The sequence below is a fragment of the Stegostoma tigrinum genome, chromosome 3, assembly GCF_030684315.1.
Source record: "Stegostoma tigrinum isolate sSteTig4 chromosome 3, sSteTig4.hap1, whole genome shotgun sequence".
NCBI classification, from domain to species: Eukaryota; Metazoa; Chordata; class Chondrichthyes; order Orectolobiformes; family Stegostomatidae; genus Stegostoma; species Stegostoma tigrinum.
The window spans coordinates 123,112,414-123,126,713 of NC_081356.1; the positions used below are offsets into that span (position 1 = coordinate 123,112,414).

General features: G+C 45.1%; 1 protein-coding gene across 7 annotated transcripts in view; it reads left to right on the forward strand.

Moving 5' to 3' along the window:
• The first annotated feature begins 805 nt into the window (after positions 1-805).
• The window catches only part of LOC125451040 (15-hydroxyprostaglandin dehydrogenase [NAD(+)]-like), a 64,484-nt gene continuing 50,989 nt past the window's right edge, over positions 806-14,300 (forward strand). For 4 of the 7 annotated variants that reach the window (XM_048527720.2, XM_048527718.2, XM_048527716.2 and 1 more), the window contains exons 1-2: positions 806-1,095; positions 12,815-12,938. In XM_048527720.2, coding sequence (XP_048383677.2) covers positions 1,003-1,095; positions 12,815-12,938 — 217 coding nt within the window. In that variant the 5' untranslated portion in view covers positions 806-1,002. Of the gene's footprint in view, positions 1,096-12,814; positions 12,939-14,300 lie in introns of those variants that run through there. The other 3 variants (XM_048527717.2, XM_048527719.2, XM_059644867.1) reach the window with 3 other exon arrangements.

The window sequence follows — 14,300 nt, forward strand, 5'->3', positions numbered from 1 at the left end:
TTGTCATTTATTAACATTTTAAATTTCTTTGCATTCTCTGGGGGAAAAGTGTTTGAGTAGCTCCTGTGTCTCTTAATGTAGTTCTGGGTTTATCTGCGACATTTGAGAAATAGTGGTTATCTTGCCTCAAATTCCATCTCTAGCATTTTCATTATTTCCTCATGTTCAAATTGCTTTAATTGCAACTCGACATGAACTGATTCAGATGTCTCACTACTCAGAGTACATTGTCTCTCTTGTGTTTCAACTTCATACAATTGCCGTGTTAGTACTTAAATTATCTCCATTTTCTTAGCTCCGGTAGGCAGTTCGACTTTCAGTTTACTTTCCAATACAATCAACTTGACCAATGGGATCATTTTTAAATCCAGTCTCCCACCTGTTTTTTAGTGGTTTCAATTGCTTTTTTATTCAATACAAAACCCGGTGTTTCCTCTCATTCTTTATTTTTAATTTTTTTTTTAGTAATGTGGAACCCCAAATAATAGCTTGGCTGACAATTACCAGACGTTTCAGGTCTGGACCTTGCTTCAGATCCCTCTTCCAGCCCCGAAACGTCAGCTTTTCCGGCTCCTCTAATGCTGCTTGGCCTGCTGTGTCCATCCAGCTCTCCACGTTGTTATCTTACTTGAACCAGACCACATTGATATGCATTTGAGGCCAATTTGTTTCTTAATTTATTTTCTTATTTCTATCATTTTTAACAAAAAAATACAGATGTAAATATGAGATGTATTTTGCAAACTGCTCCACACCCAGGTTCACTGTTTCAAGTAACCCCATCTTGTTAGTTTAGGACGATGGACTGAAGGTTTGGAAAACAGGGTTTTGGAAACTGGCTGCTACTTCTTGAAATTGTCGTGTTGCAGGCGTTTCCTGGCCATGGGCCAGCTTGCAGCGTTGTTCAGTAGGCAGCAAGAAGTCCCTTGTCAGTGCGAGAGCAGGTAGGAGCACAGCAAGTTCCCAGTTGAAAAATCGGAGCAGCGCAGCACCGCTAGTGAGATGATCCTGAAGAACTGTGTGGGTTTGATAACAGGCGCGTCACAAGGGCTGGGAAAGGCGTTCGCTGAATCTCTCTTAAAGAAAGGCGCACAGGTAACCCAGAAGGACATTCCAATCCAGAACCGCTGGAATGGGGAGCTGTAGAAATGTATTTGTTGCTTTGCATGTTGTATAACATCTATTTGTTTTGCGAGGCAGCAATAGTTATTTGCCTTTCCTTTAGTAACAGCTTCGCTTTCAAGTTTTAGACCATCAATTGAGAAGTGTGTGGAACAGGTTTTACTTTCTATTGCAGTGACAGTGTTGAGTAGCTGGAAGTGGAGTGCTTGCTTGCAGGTTGGTATCGACTTCAAAACTCAAGGATTATTTATCGGCCACCTTTTTCTTCCTTTTTGTCAATCGTCACCCACGCTGTTTCTGGTCCCGTCCTGTTCCCGTCGATTCCAGACCCTCCTATTCCATTCCACACTGTCAGGCTCCCAAACTGCAGACAGCGCAGAGAAAGTTCAGCATTGAAACCATTCACTTCACACTCTTTGTGCTTTGTTACGGACCGACTGGATATCTTTCCTACGGGGGTGGATGAAGGGGACCAGGGATTGACAGTGATCCAGTACATATGCTTCCTGCTCAGCGCTGGGAGAGGAAGTTGTTGCTATCAGTGATAAACAGATTTGTGTACTCAAACTTAGTCTGGCAGATGATTTGCATTCTTCAGAGCACAGCTGACGACCGCCGTTCTTCCTGTTTCCAGATGAAATCTAAAGATGTGGAAGCTTTGTGGTCAATATTGATTAAGATTTCAGTAGCCTTTGTTATTAAAAAATAGTTCATGTGATGTGAGTTGTCACTGTCAAGGCCAGTATTTATTGTCCATTCTCTAATTGCCCTTGGACTGAATGGCCTCCCAGGGGCATTTTCTTTGGGGAGACGAGAGCCAACCACATTGCTGTGGGGCTGGAGGCATATGCAGCCAGGCTGGGTAAGGATGGTGGATTTTACCTTCCTTAAAGGGGCATTAGCCCCTCAGATGGATTTTTATGAAAGAGCATTAGTCACCATGACTGTGATTAACTCTAGGTTCCAGACCATTTTAATTCATTTGTGTTGAAATTTCACTAGTTGCCATGGAGAGATTTGTGCCCGTAGCCCCTGGATCTGGATAGCCATCTCCCTAAAAAGATCCACAAGCAGCAAGGGGGGGGAGGGGAAGAAAGCTGACAATGAGGGGTGAGGAATTGGCAGGAGAACGAAGAAGGGATGGGAATCAGTGGTGGAGAGGGCATGGGGTAGGGTTGGCTCAGAGAGGCTAAAGAAGTGTGCAGAGGAGATTGGTGGATTGGGAAGGGAATATTGGAGAGTTGGGAAGAGGATGAGGTGTGGTCAAAGGGGCTAGGTATGGAAGGAAGAGTGGGGAGAAGAAGAAAGAAGCAAGGGGGAATATCAGGGTGAAGGATGACTGAGGGGGAAGGCTGAAGTAAACAAAGGGGTGGGAGGTGGCAGGGAGGCAGAGAAGGCTTGAGGGGAGTTGGGAAAAGTGAGTGGAGTGTTAAAGAGGAGGCGAGGAAGGGAGATGGAGAAGCTTTGGAGTTATATCACACTATGGATGGAGATTTTCCAGCTTGATATAGAATGATTGAATGTCATAGGAGCAATTATTTTACTGGGAAGACAGCTGATCTGTTCTATGAATTCTTATTTTCTCTGGTGGGAGATGAATGACAATGGCAACATAATCTAAAATTAGAGCTGAGCGATTAAACCTGGAACCCTAACTCCTCAAAAATTGGGCTCATTGATATTTACAAGACAGATCTAACAGCTGCCATTTGGTCAGAGTATCAAAAAACAATAAAGGAAAGTCGGGGTACTTCTGGACGAAAGTAAGTTAGCACGCAGGTGCAGCAGGTAATCAGAAAGGCTAATGAAATGTTGGCCGTTGTTTCAAGGCAGTTGGAGTATATAAGTAGGGAAGTCTTACTACAACTGTATGAGGTGCAGGTGAGACCACAGCTGGAGTACTGTGAGCAGTTTTAATTACCTCAATTAATGAAAGATATTGGAGGCAGTTCAAAGGTGGTTCACTCGCATGATCCCTGGTATGGATGGATTGTGTTATGAGCAAAGGCTAAACAAGTTGGGACTTCACTTGTCAAGTCCCTTGGAATTGCAGCTTTCTGTAGTTTTCCTTCTTTTAAGTGATATTGTAGTTTTGTTTACCATTCCAAAATGAATAGCTTCACATTTTCCCAAATTATACTCCATTTGCCAACATTTGCCCACTTACTTAACAAATCAATATCGAACTGGAAGAGCATTTTGCAGACTGTGGTCGTAAGTCTGTTAGATTCAAGATTGTTATTGGAAAGAACAAGGACATCAAATACTAAGATGGGGAAGGTGTCATGGGGGGATGGGGTTAAGGTGAAAGGGAAAATGTTTAAAGGAGATGTGTAAGGAAAGATTTTTATACAGAGGATTGTAGGTGTCTGGAATGCACTACTAGGGAGGCCGTAGACGCAAAGATGCTCGCAATATTTAAGACACACTTAGACAGTTACATGACCAGGCAAGGAACAAAGGGATATGGATCATGTGGAAGCAAATGACACTAGTTTAGATTGCTGTACTGTTGTACATTATGTAAATGAATTTAAGGTACAAGCCAGTCATGACTAATTGAATGGCATCAGGAGATGGTAGTGTCGCTGAACTAATTCTCCAGAGGCTCTGTCTATTAAAATGTTAAAATGCCGCCATAGTGTATTTTACATTCAATTAATAAATCTAGGTAATAAAGTTAGTCTCAGTGATGGTAACCTTGACAATTATCTTTATGTTGCAAAAACCGGCCCCCTTTAGGGGAGGAAATCTGCCATCACTACCTGGTCTGGCCTGCATATAATTCCAAACGCACAGTAATGCAGCTGAACCTTAAGGGACAATCAGGGATGGACAGTAAATTCTGGCCTTGATTTCAACACTCAAACACCATTAAAGAAATAAAATGCATCATTTTGAGGAACTAAATGACCTACTCCCATTCCTAGTATTCCTCAAAATATGGACACCTGGCATAAATATTATTTGCTTACATGATGCTCTTCTGGTTGAGATATATTCACAGGCTAAATGCCTATTCATTTCTTTGATACAGTAGATGGAGTTTTATGACTGAGCATAAACATATCTGGTTACACAGTCATCTAAAAGTGGAATGCGCAATCATTGGAAATAGAAAGTTAAATGCATTGAAGGTATTTTGATTAATATGATGATTAAATGGTTGTGAATGTACAATTAACCACAACTCAGATGACATCAGATAGACCAGGGGATTGTTTAGTGACCACAGTTATTTGAGGCTTGTACCTTCGAATATTGGTAGACAAGGTACTTAGTGAAATAATTAATACCCCTGGTAAATGGTAGACTGTAATACTTTGCACAAATGCATTAAAAAGTCAAATATATTTAATTCAAAAGGACAGAATTTGAAAGCAGATAAGCTGAGAGGTTTGGTACATGTTCAGTTCAGAGTGCTGAGTAAAGTATCAATCAGCTGGTTGTGTACATCGTGTCTATAAAATGCAAGCATTAGAAAATTTAGCTAAATACTTGATAACTAGAAATCTAATGCAGTAATGTTTGACAGGAAACTTCAAAGTAAAGCAATCAAAGGGAAGAAGTTAGCCACAGGAATCAATATTTAAAATAAGAAATGGGGACTTATAATGTTTTATCCTCTCTCTATCATCTTAATGGGAGAACTGTAAAGTCACCAGAGAAATTAGGTAAATGTCCACTTTTAGCCAGTTTGTCTGCTTTTGCTGAGTGCTCGACAGAGAACTAAAATGGAATTCCAGGCTCTTTTCCCTTCGGCCAAATTCTGGTCAGCTGATTTTCCATAATCTTTGCTCCCTTTGGCTTACGCAGCAATTAGCTGTGGGTCAATGGAAAGAAAAAATGATATTTACAAATGATCCGAGGATTTCCCAAAATGCTTCACTGCCGGTGAAGCCATTCATTATTGTAACATGCCCAATTTACACACGGCAAGCTCACATCAATGGCAATGTTTATAATGTTTGCCAGATAATCGATTTGGTTGAGGGGTAACTTTTGGCTGGGTTACTGTGGAAAAATGCCCTGCCTATTTTGTGCAACAGTACGGAGAGATATTTTACATCCAGCTGAAAGGACAAATGGGCTCATTTCAACATCTTATCTAAGGAACAACATCTCCCTTATTACTGCAGCCAGTGTTAAGCCTTGCACTGGATATTAAGGTAATGCAGCAATCAATAATCTGAAGAGTAACTTGATGATGAGAGATAATGGGAACTGCAGATGCTGGAGAATCCAAGATAATAAAATGTGAGGCTGGATGAACACAGCAGGCCAAGCAGCATCTCAGGAGCACAAAAGCTGACGTTTCGGGCCGAGACCCTTCATCAGAGAGGGGGATGGGGTGAGGGTTCTGGAATAAATAGGGAGAGAGGGGGAGGCGGACTGAAGATGGAGAGAAAAGAAGATAGGTGGAGAGAGTATAGGTGGGGAGGTAGGGAGGGGATAGGTCAGTCCAGGGAAGACGGACAAGTCAAGGAGGTGGGATGAGGTTAGTAGGTAGATGGAGGTGCGGCTTGAGGTGGGAGGCACGGATGGGTGAGAGGAAGAAGGGAGGCAGAGACAGGTTGAACTGGTTTTGGGATGCAGTGGGTGGAGGGGAAGAGCTGGGCTGGTTGTGTGGTGCAGTGGGGGGAGGGGACGAACTGGGCTGGTTTAGGGATGCAGTTGGGGAAGGGGAGATTTTGAAACTGGTGAAGTCCACATTGATACCATTAGGCTGCAGGGTTCCCAAGCGGAATATGAGTTGCTGTTCCTGCAACCTACGGGTGGCATCATTGTGGCAGTGCAGGAGGCCCATGATGGACATGTCATCTAAAGAATGGGAGGGGGAGTGGAAATGGTTTGTGACTGGGAGGTGCAGTTGTTTGTTGCGAACTGAGCGGAGGTATTCTGCAAAGCGGTCTCCAAGCCTCCGCTTGGTTTCCCCAATGTAGAGGAAGCCACACCGGGTACAGTGGATGCAGTATGCCACATTGGCAGATGTGCAGGTGAACCTCTGCTTAATGTGGAATGTCATCTTGGGGCCTGGGATAGGGGTGAGGGAGGAGGTGTGGGGGCAAGTGTAGCATTTCCTGCGGTTGCAGGGGAAGGTGCCGGGTGTGGTGGGGTTGGAGGGCAGTGTGGAGCGAACAAGGTCTCCAACCTCATTGTTCCCCAACCCCGCACGGCCCGTTTCTATCTCCTTCCCAAAATCCACAAACCTGCCTGCCCTGGTCGACCCATCGTCTCAGCCTGCTCGTGCCCCACCGAACTCAACTCCACCTATCTGGACTCCATTTTCTCCCCTTTGGTCCAGGAACTCCCCACCTACATCCGTGACACCACCCACGCCCTCCACCTCCTCCAGGACTTCCAATTCCCTGGCCCCCAACACCTCATCTTCACCATGGACATCCAGTCCCTATACACCTGCATTCCGCATGCAGATGGCCTCAAGGCCCTCCGCTTCTTCCTGTCCCGCAGGCCCGACCAGTCCCCCTCCACCGACGCCCTCATCCGCCTAGCCGAACTCGTCCTCACCCTCAACAACTTCTCTTTTGACTCCTCCCACTTCCTACAGACTAAGGGGGTGGCTATGGGCACCCGCATGGGCCCCAGCTATGCCTGCCTCTTTGTAGGTTACGTGGAACAGTCCCTCTTCCACACCTACACAGGCCCCAAACCCCACTTCTTCCTCCGGTACATTGATGACTGTATCGGCGCCGCCTCTTGCGCCCCAGAGGAGCTCGAACAGTTCATCCACTTCACCAACACCTTCCACCCCAACCTTCAGTTCACCTGGGCCATCTCCAGCACATCCCTCACCTTCCTGGACCTCTCAGTCTCCATCTCAGGCAACCAGCTTGTAACTGATGTCCATTTCAAGCCCACCGACTCCCACAGCTACCTAGAATACACCTCCTCCCACCCACCCTCCTGCAAAAATTCCGTCCCCTATTCCCAATTCCTCCGCCTCCGCCGCATCTGCTCCCACGATGAGACATTCCACTCCCGCACATCCCAGATGTCCAAGTTCTTCAAGGACCGCAACTTTCCCCCCACAGTGATCGAGAATGCCCTTGACCGCATCTCCTGCATTTCCCGCAACACATCCCTCACACCCCGCCCCCGCCACAACCGCCCAAAGAGGATCCCCCTCGTTCTCACACACCACCCCACCAACCTCCGGATACAATGTATCATCCTCCGACACTTCCGCCATCTACAATCCGACCCCACCACCCAAGACATTTTTCCATCCCCACCCCTGTCTGCTTTCCAGAGAGACCACTCTCTCCGTGATTCCCTTGTTCACTCCACACTGCCCTCCAACCCCACCACACCTGGCACCTTCCCCTGCAACCGCAGGAAATGCTACACTTGCCCCCACACCTCCTCCCTCACCCCTATCCCCTCACCCAAGATGACATTCTACATTTAGCATAGGTGCACCTGCACATCTGCCAATGTGGTATACTGCATCCACTGTACCCGGTGTGGCTTCCTCTACATTGGGGAAACCAAGCGGAGGCTTGGAGACCGCTTTGCAGAACATCTCCGCTCAGTTCGCAACAAACAACTGCACCTCCCAGTCGCAAACCATTTCCACTCCCCCTCCCATGATTTAGATGACATGTCCATCATGGGCCTCCTGCAGTGCCACAATGATGCCACCCGTAGGTTGCAGGAACAGCAACTCATATTCCGCCTGGGAACCCTGCAGCCTAATGGTATCAATGTGGACTTCACCAGTTTCAAAATCTCCCCTTCCCCAACTGCATCCCTAAACCAGCCCAGTTCTTCCCCTCCCCCCACTGCACCACACAACCAGCCCAGCTCTTCCCCTCCATCCACTGCATCCCAAAAGCAGTCCAACCTGTCTCTGCCTCCCTAACCTGTTCTTCCTCTCACCTATCCCTTCCTCCCACCCCAAGCCGCACCCCCATCTACCTACTAACCTCATCCCACCTCCTTGACCTGTCCGTCTTCCCTGGACTGACCTATCCCCTCCCTACCTCCCCACCTATACTCTCTCCACCTATCTTCTTTTCTCTCCATCTTCGGTCCGCCTCCCTCTCTCTCCCTATTTATTCCAGAACCCTCACCCCATCCCCCTCACTGATGAAGGGTCTCGGCCCGAAACGTCAGCTTTTGTGCTCCTGAGATGCTGCTTGGCCTGCTGTGTTCATCCAGCCTCACATTTTATTATCTTAGTAACTTGATCATGCTGAGTCTTGCTTTGCCCGTTACAATAGCAAATCACAATACTGTCCTATGAATTAGATCACTTTTTTTAACTGAGCGCAAAAGGAGACTTAAGGCTTACAAGTAGGAGCATGCCATTCGATCTTTCAAAGGGATCAAGGGCAGGACCCAGGACGGAATGATTGGCCCAACCTGCTTTTCTTGTTCGTTAAACCATCATGTTTTGAAATGCAAGTTGGAGTTTGAGGGTGTGCAACATACCTGTGAGATTGGTACAGGGTGTAAGCTTTAAGGTTGAGTGAGAACTTGCCAAGAATCAACAGTAACAGATCACCAGGTAACATCGTGTGGTACACCTCGAACGGGAACAGAAGAGTTCTAGGCAAGTACAGACCAAAGTCCTGTAACACGTCGATAAAATTTTAATGATCTACGTAGAGGAACATAGCAGCAGGAGTAGACCATTCAGCTCATCAAGCCTATTCCGCCATTTAATGAGATCATGGCTGATCTGTGATGTGATCCCTTATGCCTTTGACCCAAATCCTTTAATACTTCTAAGATAATAAAATGTGAGGCTGGATGAACACAACAGGCCAAGCAGCATCTCAGGAGCACAAAAGCTGACGTTTCGGGCCTAGACCCTTCATCAGAGAGGGGGATGGGGAGAGGGAACTGGAATAAATAGGGAGAGAGGGGGAGGCGGACCGAAGATGGAGAGTAAAGAAGATAGGTGGAGAGAGTATAGGTGGGGAGGTCGGGAGAGGATAGGTCAGTCCAGGGAAGACGGACAGGTCAAGGAGGTGGGATGAGGTTAGTAGGTAGATGGGGGTGCGGCTTGGGGTGGGAGGAAGGGATGGGTGAGAGGAAGAACCGGTTAGGGAGGCAGAGACAGGTTGGACTGGTTTTGGGATGCAGTTGGGGAAGGGGAGATTTTGAAACTGGTGAAGTCCACATTGATACCATTAGGCTGCAGGGTTCCCAGGCGGAATATGAGTTGCTGTTCCTGCAACCTTCGGGTGGCATCATTGTGGCAGTGCAGGAGGCCCATGATGGACATGTCATCTAGTTTTTAGAGGGGGAAGCGGACCGAAGATGGAGAGTAAAGAAGATAGGCGGAGAGAGTATAGGTGGGGAGGTAGGGAGGGGATAGGTCAGTCCAGGGAAGACGGACAGGTCAAGGAGGTGGGATGAGGTTAGTAGGTAGCTGGGGGTGCCCTCTCTCCCTATTTATTCCAGAACCCTCACCCCATCTCCCTCTCTGATGAAGGGTCTAGGCCCGAAACGTCAGCTTTTGTGCTCCTGAGATGCTGCTTGGCCTGCTGTGTTCATCCAGCCTCACATTTTATTATCTTGGAATTCTCCAGCATCTGCAGTTCCCATTATCTCTGATACCCCTTTAATACTTCTATTTGACCTCCACTGTTTCTAGAGGCAGACTTTTACAGGACCCACCAAAGTTTTGCAGAGGGTGGGCTTCATTGTAAATTGCCCTGCTACCTGCAGCCTCCAACCTGTTCACAATTTGATTTATTGTAGTCACTTGTACCTAAAAAGACTGAAGAACTTTGATTGTGGTCAGTACAGGCAGATCATAGTCAACAAGGACGTGCAGATCACAGTTCTTAGTCAGAGCGAGGCATACAAGGTTAATGTGCAGAGGAGGTGCTCAAAGCATGATCAACATCAACAAGATCAACATTATTTAATGTTAGAAAGTCCATTCAGCAGTCTAATAACAGTCAGGAATAAGTTGCCCTTGAACCTGCTTGTGCATGTGTTCAAGCTGCTGTATCTTCTGCCTGACAGAAGAGGTTGTGGGAGAGCATGAACAGGGCCGAATGGGTCTTTGATGATCATGGTAGCCTTTCTATGGCAATGAGAAGTGTAAATGGAGTCCATGGATGGCAAGTTGTATTCCATGATGGTCTGGGCTGTGCACACAACCTTCTGTAGTTTCTTACGGTCCTGGGCAAAGCAGTTGCTGTACCAAGTTTCCATAGAGAAGGGCAAGGGCAGCATGACCACCTACAAATACCCCTCCAAGCCATACACCATCCTGGCCGGGAACAAAATTGCCATTTCCGTCACTGTCACTGTGTTAAAATCCTGCAACTCTGTTTGCTCACAACATAGATGGGATGAATGCATATAGTCTTTTTTCCCAGGGATGAGGAATTGAAAACTAGAAGGCATAGGTCTAAGGTGAAAGGATTTAAGAATGACCTGAGCGGCAACTTCTTCACACAGAGAGTGGGGCATAGATGGAATGGGCTGCCAGAGGAAGTGGTTGAGGCAGGTACAATAGCAACGTATTAAAAAAATGTTTGTATAGGTACATGGATGAAAAGTTTTAGAGAATTATGGACCAAATGTGGGCAATTGGAACTAGCTGAGTGGGCACCATGGTCAGCATGGACCAGTTTGGGCCAAAGGGCCTGTTTCCATGCTGCATTACTCTATAACTCCAGGACTCTATAACATATGGTGGGTATCCCATCAGAAAGGCAGCACTTCTAGCAATGAGCACTCTCTCGGTGGCTTCAGTCTAAATATTAAGGTCAGGTCCTGGTGTGACTAATCAGTAGACTTGGAGATAAGAGTGGTAACCATTGAGCTACAGATGTCACTGGTGCTGTAGAACCACAAGTTCTGGTGTAATTTCTGTTCAGGAAGATGGATATTTGACTGCTAAGTAAAAATTAAGATAAAGGTGGAATGGCAACTGGTAGCCGACAAATGCTGAAGATCAATTTGGAATGTGAAAAAAAATGTGCAGCAGCAGCATCCTGTTTTGAGATAACAGTTAAAAAGAAATATCTACAGAAAGGATGGTGGAAAACATGAACTAATTTTAAAAGAGACATGAGATGCTTCCACTACCATCTAAAACAGCCTTGAAAATTACTGAAGTTAATCATTTGCTTACTCAATAATGAATGATGGAGCTTATCAGTAGTTAAGGTTGCTTCCATGATGAAAAAAGAGTTGCTATGGAAACAAGAAGCTGCACATCAAAGCACCTAATATTTGCTTTTGAATAGCATTTCAATGAGTGGAGTTGTGGTCAAGAACAGAGGACAGATATAACTACATCAGCAATGTATCAAGAATATAAAACCAGCTGAAGGGAGGCTGGGGAAGGCTGGAATTGAGGGGGTGAGAGGCAAAATATCTGGGCTCAGACTTAACAGAGTGTGCAAAACAGAGGAGCTGAAACAGAGTATGAGAACCAGAGTGCAAAAAACAGAGAACCTTAAACAGAGTGTAAGAAATGGAGATAGATAGGTTCTTGTTAGTAATGAGATCAAAGGTTGCAGGGAGATGCAGGAGAATGAGGTTGAGAAACATACCGGCCATGGCAGAGTGGACTTGCTGGGCTGAATGACCTAACTCTGGTCCTATAACGTATGATTTTGTAGTTTTAATGTTGCAGAATGCGTTGATTGAATCATGCTTATCTACTGTTTTGTCTTCAAACTCTACATGAAGCAGATGTGATCCAGCTAATGATTTAAAATTTAAAGGTTTGTAAAATGACAAAATATTATACTATTTTTGTTTAAGTTGGTCAAAGATCCACTTAGCCTCAGAGTTCTCTCCTGAGTGGATTTTTTTTAAGCTTTGCGATGGTTTACAATATTGCAACCAGGTAATGAAAAAATTCGTCATCTGTGAAACACTTCAGAGCGTTCTGAAATGGGAGATGCTCTTTCCTTCTTCCCAGGGTGGCACAGTGCTGCCTCATGGTGCCAGGAACCCGGATTTGACACCACCCTCGGGCAAATACCAGTGTGGAGCTTGCACATTCTCCCTGTGTCTGCATGGGTTTATGCTCCAGTTTCCTCCCACAGTCCAATGATGTGCAGGTTAGGTGGATTGGCCATATGACATTGCACATAGCATCTAGGAATATGCAGATCTGGAGTATTCGTCATGAGAAATGCAGGATCACATGGATATTGTTGGGAGGCATAGGTCTGAGTGGTTGTTCTACAGAGGGGTGGTGTGGACTCAATGGGCCGAATGGCCACTTACCACTCTGTGGGGATTCCATGATTTTGCTGTTTGCATTAATGAAAATAAGGATTTATTTTAACAGTGCTGATTGTTCAGTCAATCACCAGCCAAGGTACCTTTTGCAGCTGTGAGGAGAGATTGCGTAGGTTGAATTGTGATCCTTCGAACAGAGGAAGTTGAGGGTTGATTTGATTGAGTTGCACAAGGTTCTGCGGGCCCTGGATAGAGTCAATCTTATTTTCTTTGCCTTACTAGGGACTAGGGACATAGATTTAAACTGATTGGTAGTAGGATCAGTGGGGAAGTTCAACCAATAAGTTGAATGGACTTCTAATGTCTGTTCTAATGATTCGATGATTCTTCACCACCCTTAACCATAAATGGACAAAGGGTTATTGGAGTAATTATCTTCTCATTTCATAATGCAGCACTGTGTGTTTCAATGGATGGCATAAGGGTCTATTTTTCACCTTTGCAGGTGGTTATATGTGATATCAACCAGGCACAAGGTGAAATTACTAAGGCAGAGTTTGACTTGAGATATGGACCTGGAAGAACTACCTTTATCACCTGCGATGTCACATCATTGCCCCAGCTGAAAGGTCAGTTGAAATATTATTTTACGATTTAAATATTTCTCATCTAAGAACATTCTTCCAATATTTATACTTTACTTCTCTCTTTTTATGTGGTGGCACAGTGGCTAGCACTGCTGCCTCACAGCGCCAGGAACCTGGGTTTGATTCCAGCCTCGGGCGACTGTCTGTGTTGTTTGAACATTCTCCGCCTGTCTGCGTGGGTTTCCTCCGGGTGCTCCGGTTTCCTCCCACAGTCCAAAGATGTGTATGCTAGGTGGATTGGCCATGTTAAATTGTCCGTAGTGTTCAGGGATGTGTAGGTTTGGTGGGTTTATAGGGGAATGATTCTGAGTGGGATGCTCTGAGGGTTGATGTGGACTTGTTGGGCCGAAGGGCCTTGTTCCATGCTGTAGAAATTCTATGTAGCATCATCATTGTCCATGGCTTATGCCATGATATTACCGGGGGTAATATGTGGGAGTTGGTGAAGTGGCTAACTCTGTTCTCACAGCCATCAAACCAATCACTGTTGGTTCTTTTCTGCACCTCATCCTAACCATCTAGCCAAATGCACTAATAATATTAATTGTATTAAACACTAATAAATCAAACTGTAAAAATGATGCAGTTAATACCATACGATGATTGAGGCTCCAAAGTCACTCACATTGTTCTTGAAACTGGAGACTAGTCATAGAAGTAAAGATGGAAATAAATTGTGCAGGAGGAAGCGATTCTCCCCATCAAATTCATGCCTGCTCAGTGGAAGAACTATCCAACGAGTCTCCCACCTGGTGAGTTATGCCAATTGGCTGAAGTATGTCCAAGAGAGTCAAGGTCAGGGTCATGAACCACCTGGTGTCAGGCTTAGAAGGTGACCTACGAGTGGTGATGTTCCCATGAGTCTGTAAATGATAAAATGCTCTCTTTTATTCACTCAATAAAATCTTGTAAATGGATCCTTCATGTTTCTGCTGAACTGGTTCATTGCTTTTTGATTGGAGACAGATACAATATTTTGCATGAAGGAAACAATTTTGTTTAATCAAAATGCTACTAAATGCAAAATCATTTTGTAGCATTTTGATTAAACAAAAGCATTTCCTTCATTCAAAATATTGTTCCTATGCATTTCATAACAGAAGAAAAGAAAGATTGTTAATTTATCCCAGTATGCTATAAGGAAGAAATTTCACAATATCGGTATGCCGTAAGGCTTCCAAAAATGCAATAATATTACTCGAGTAATGTTAGAAACACTGCAGCCAATTTGAACACTGCAAGCTCTCAAAGAGATAATCTGGTTTTTGATGTCTTCTTGATTGAAGAATATATATACTGGTGAGGACACTACAGAACTCCACTGGTCTTATGACACAAAAAAAA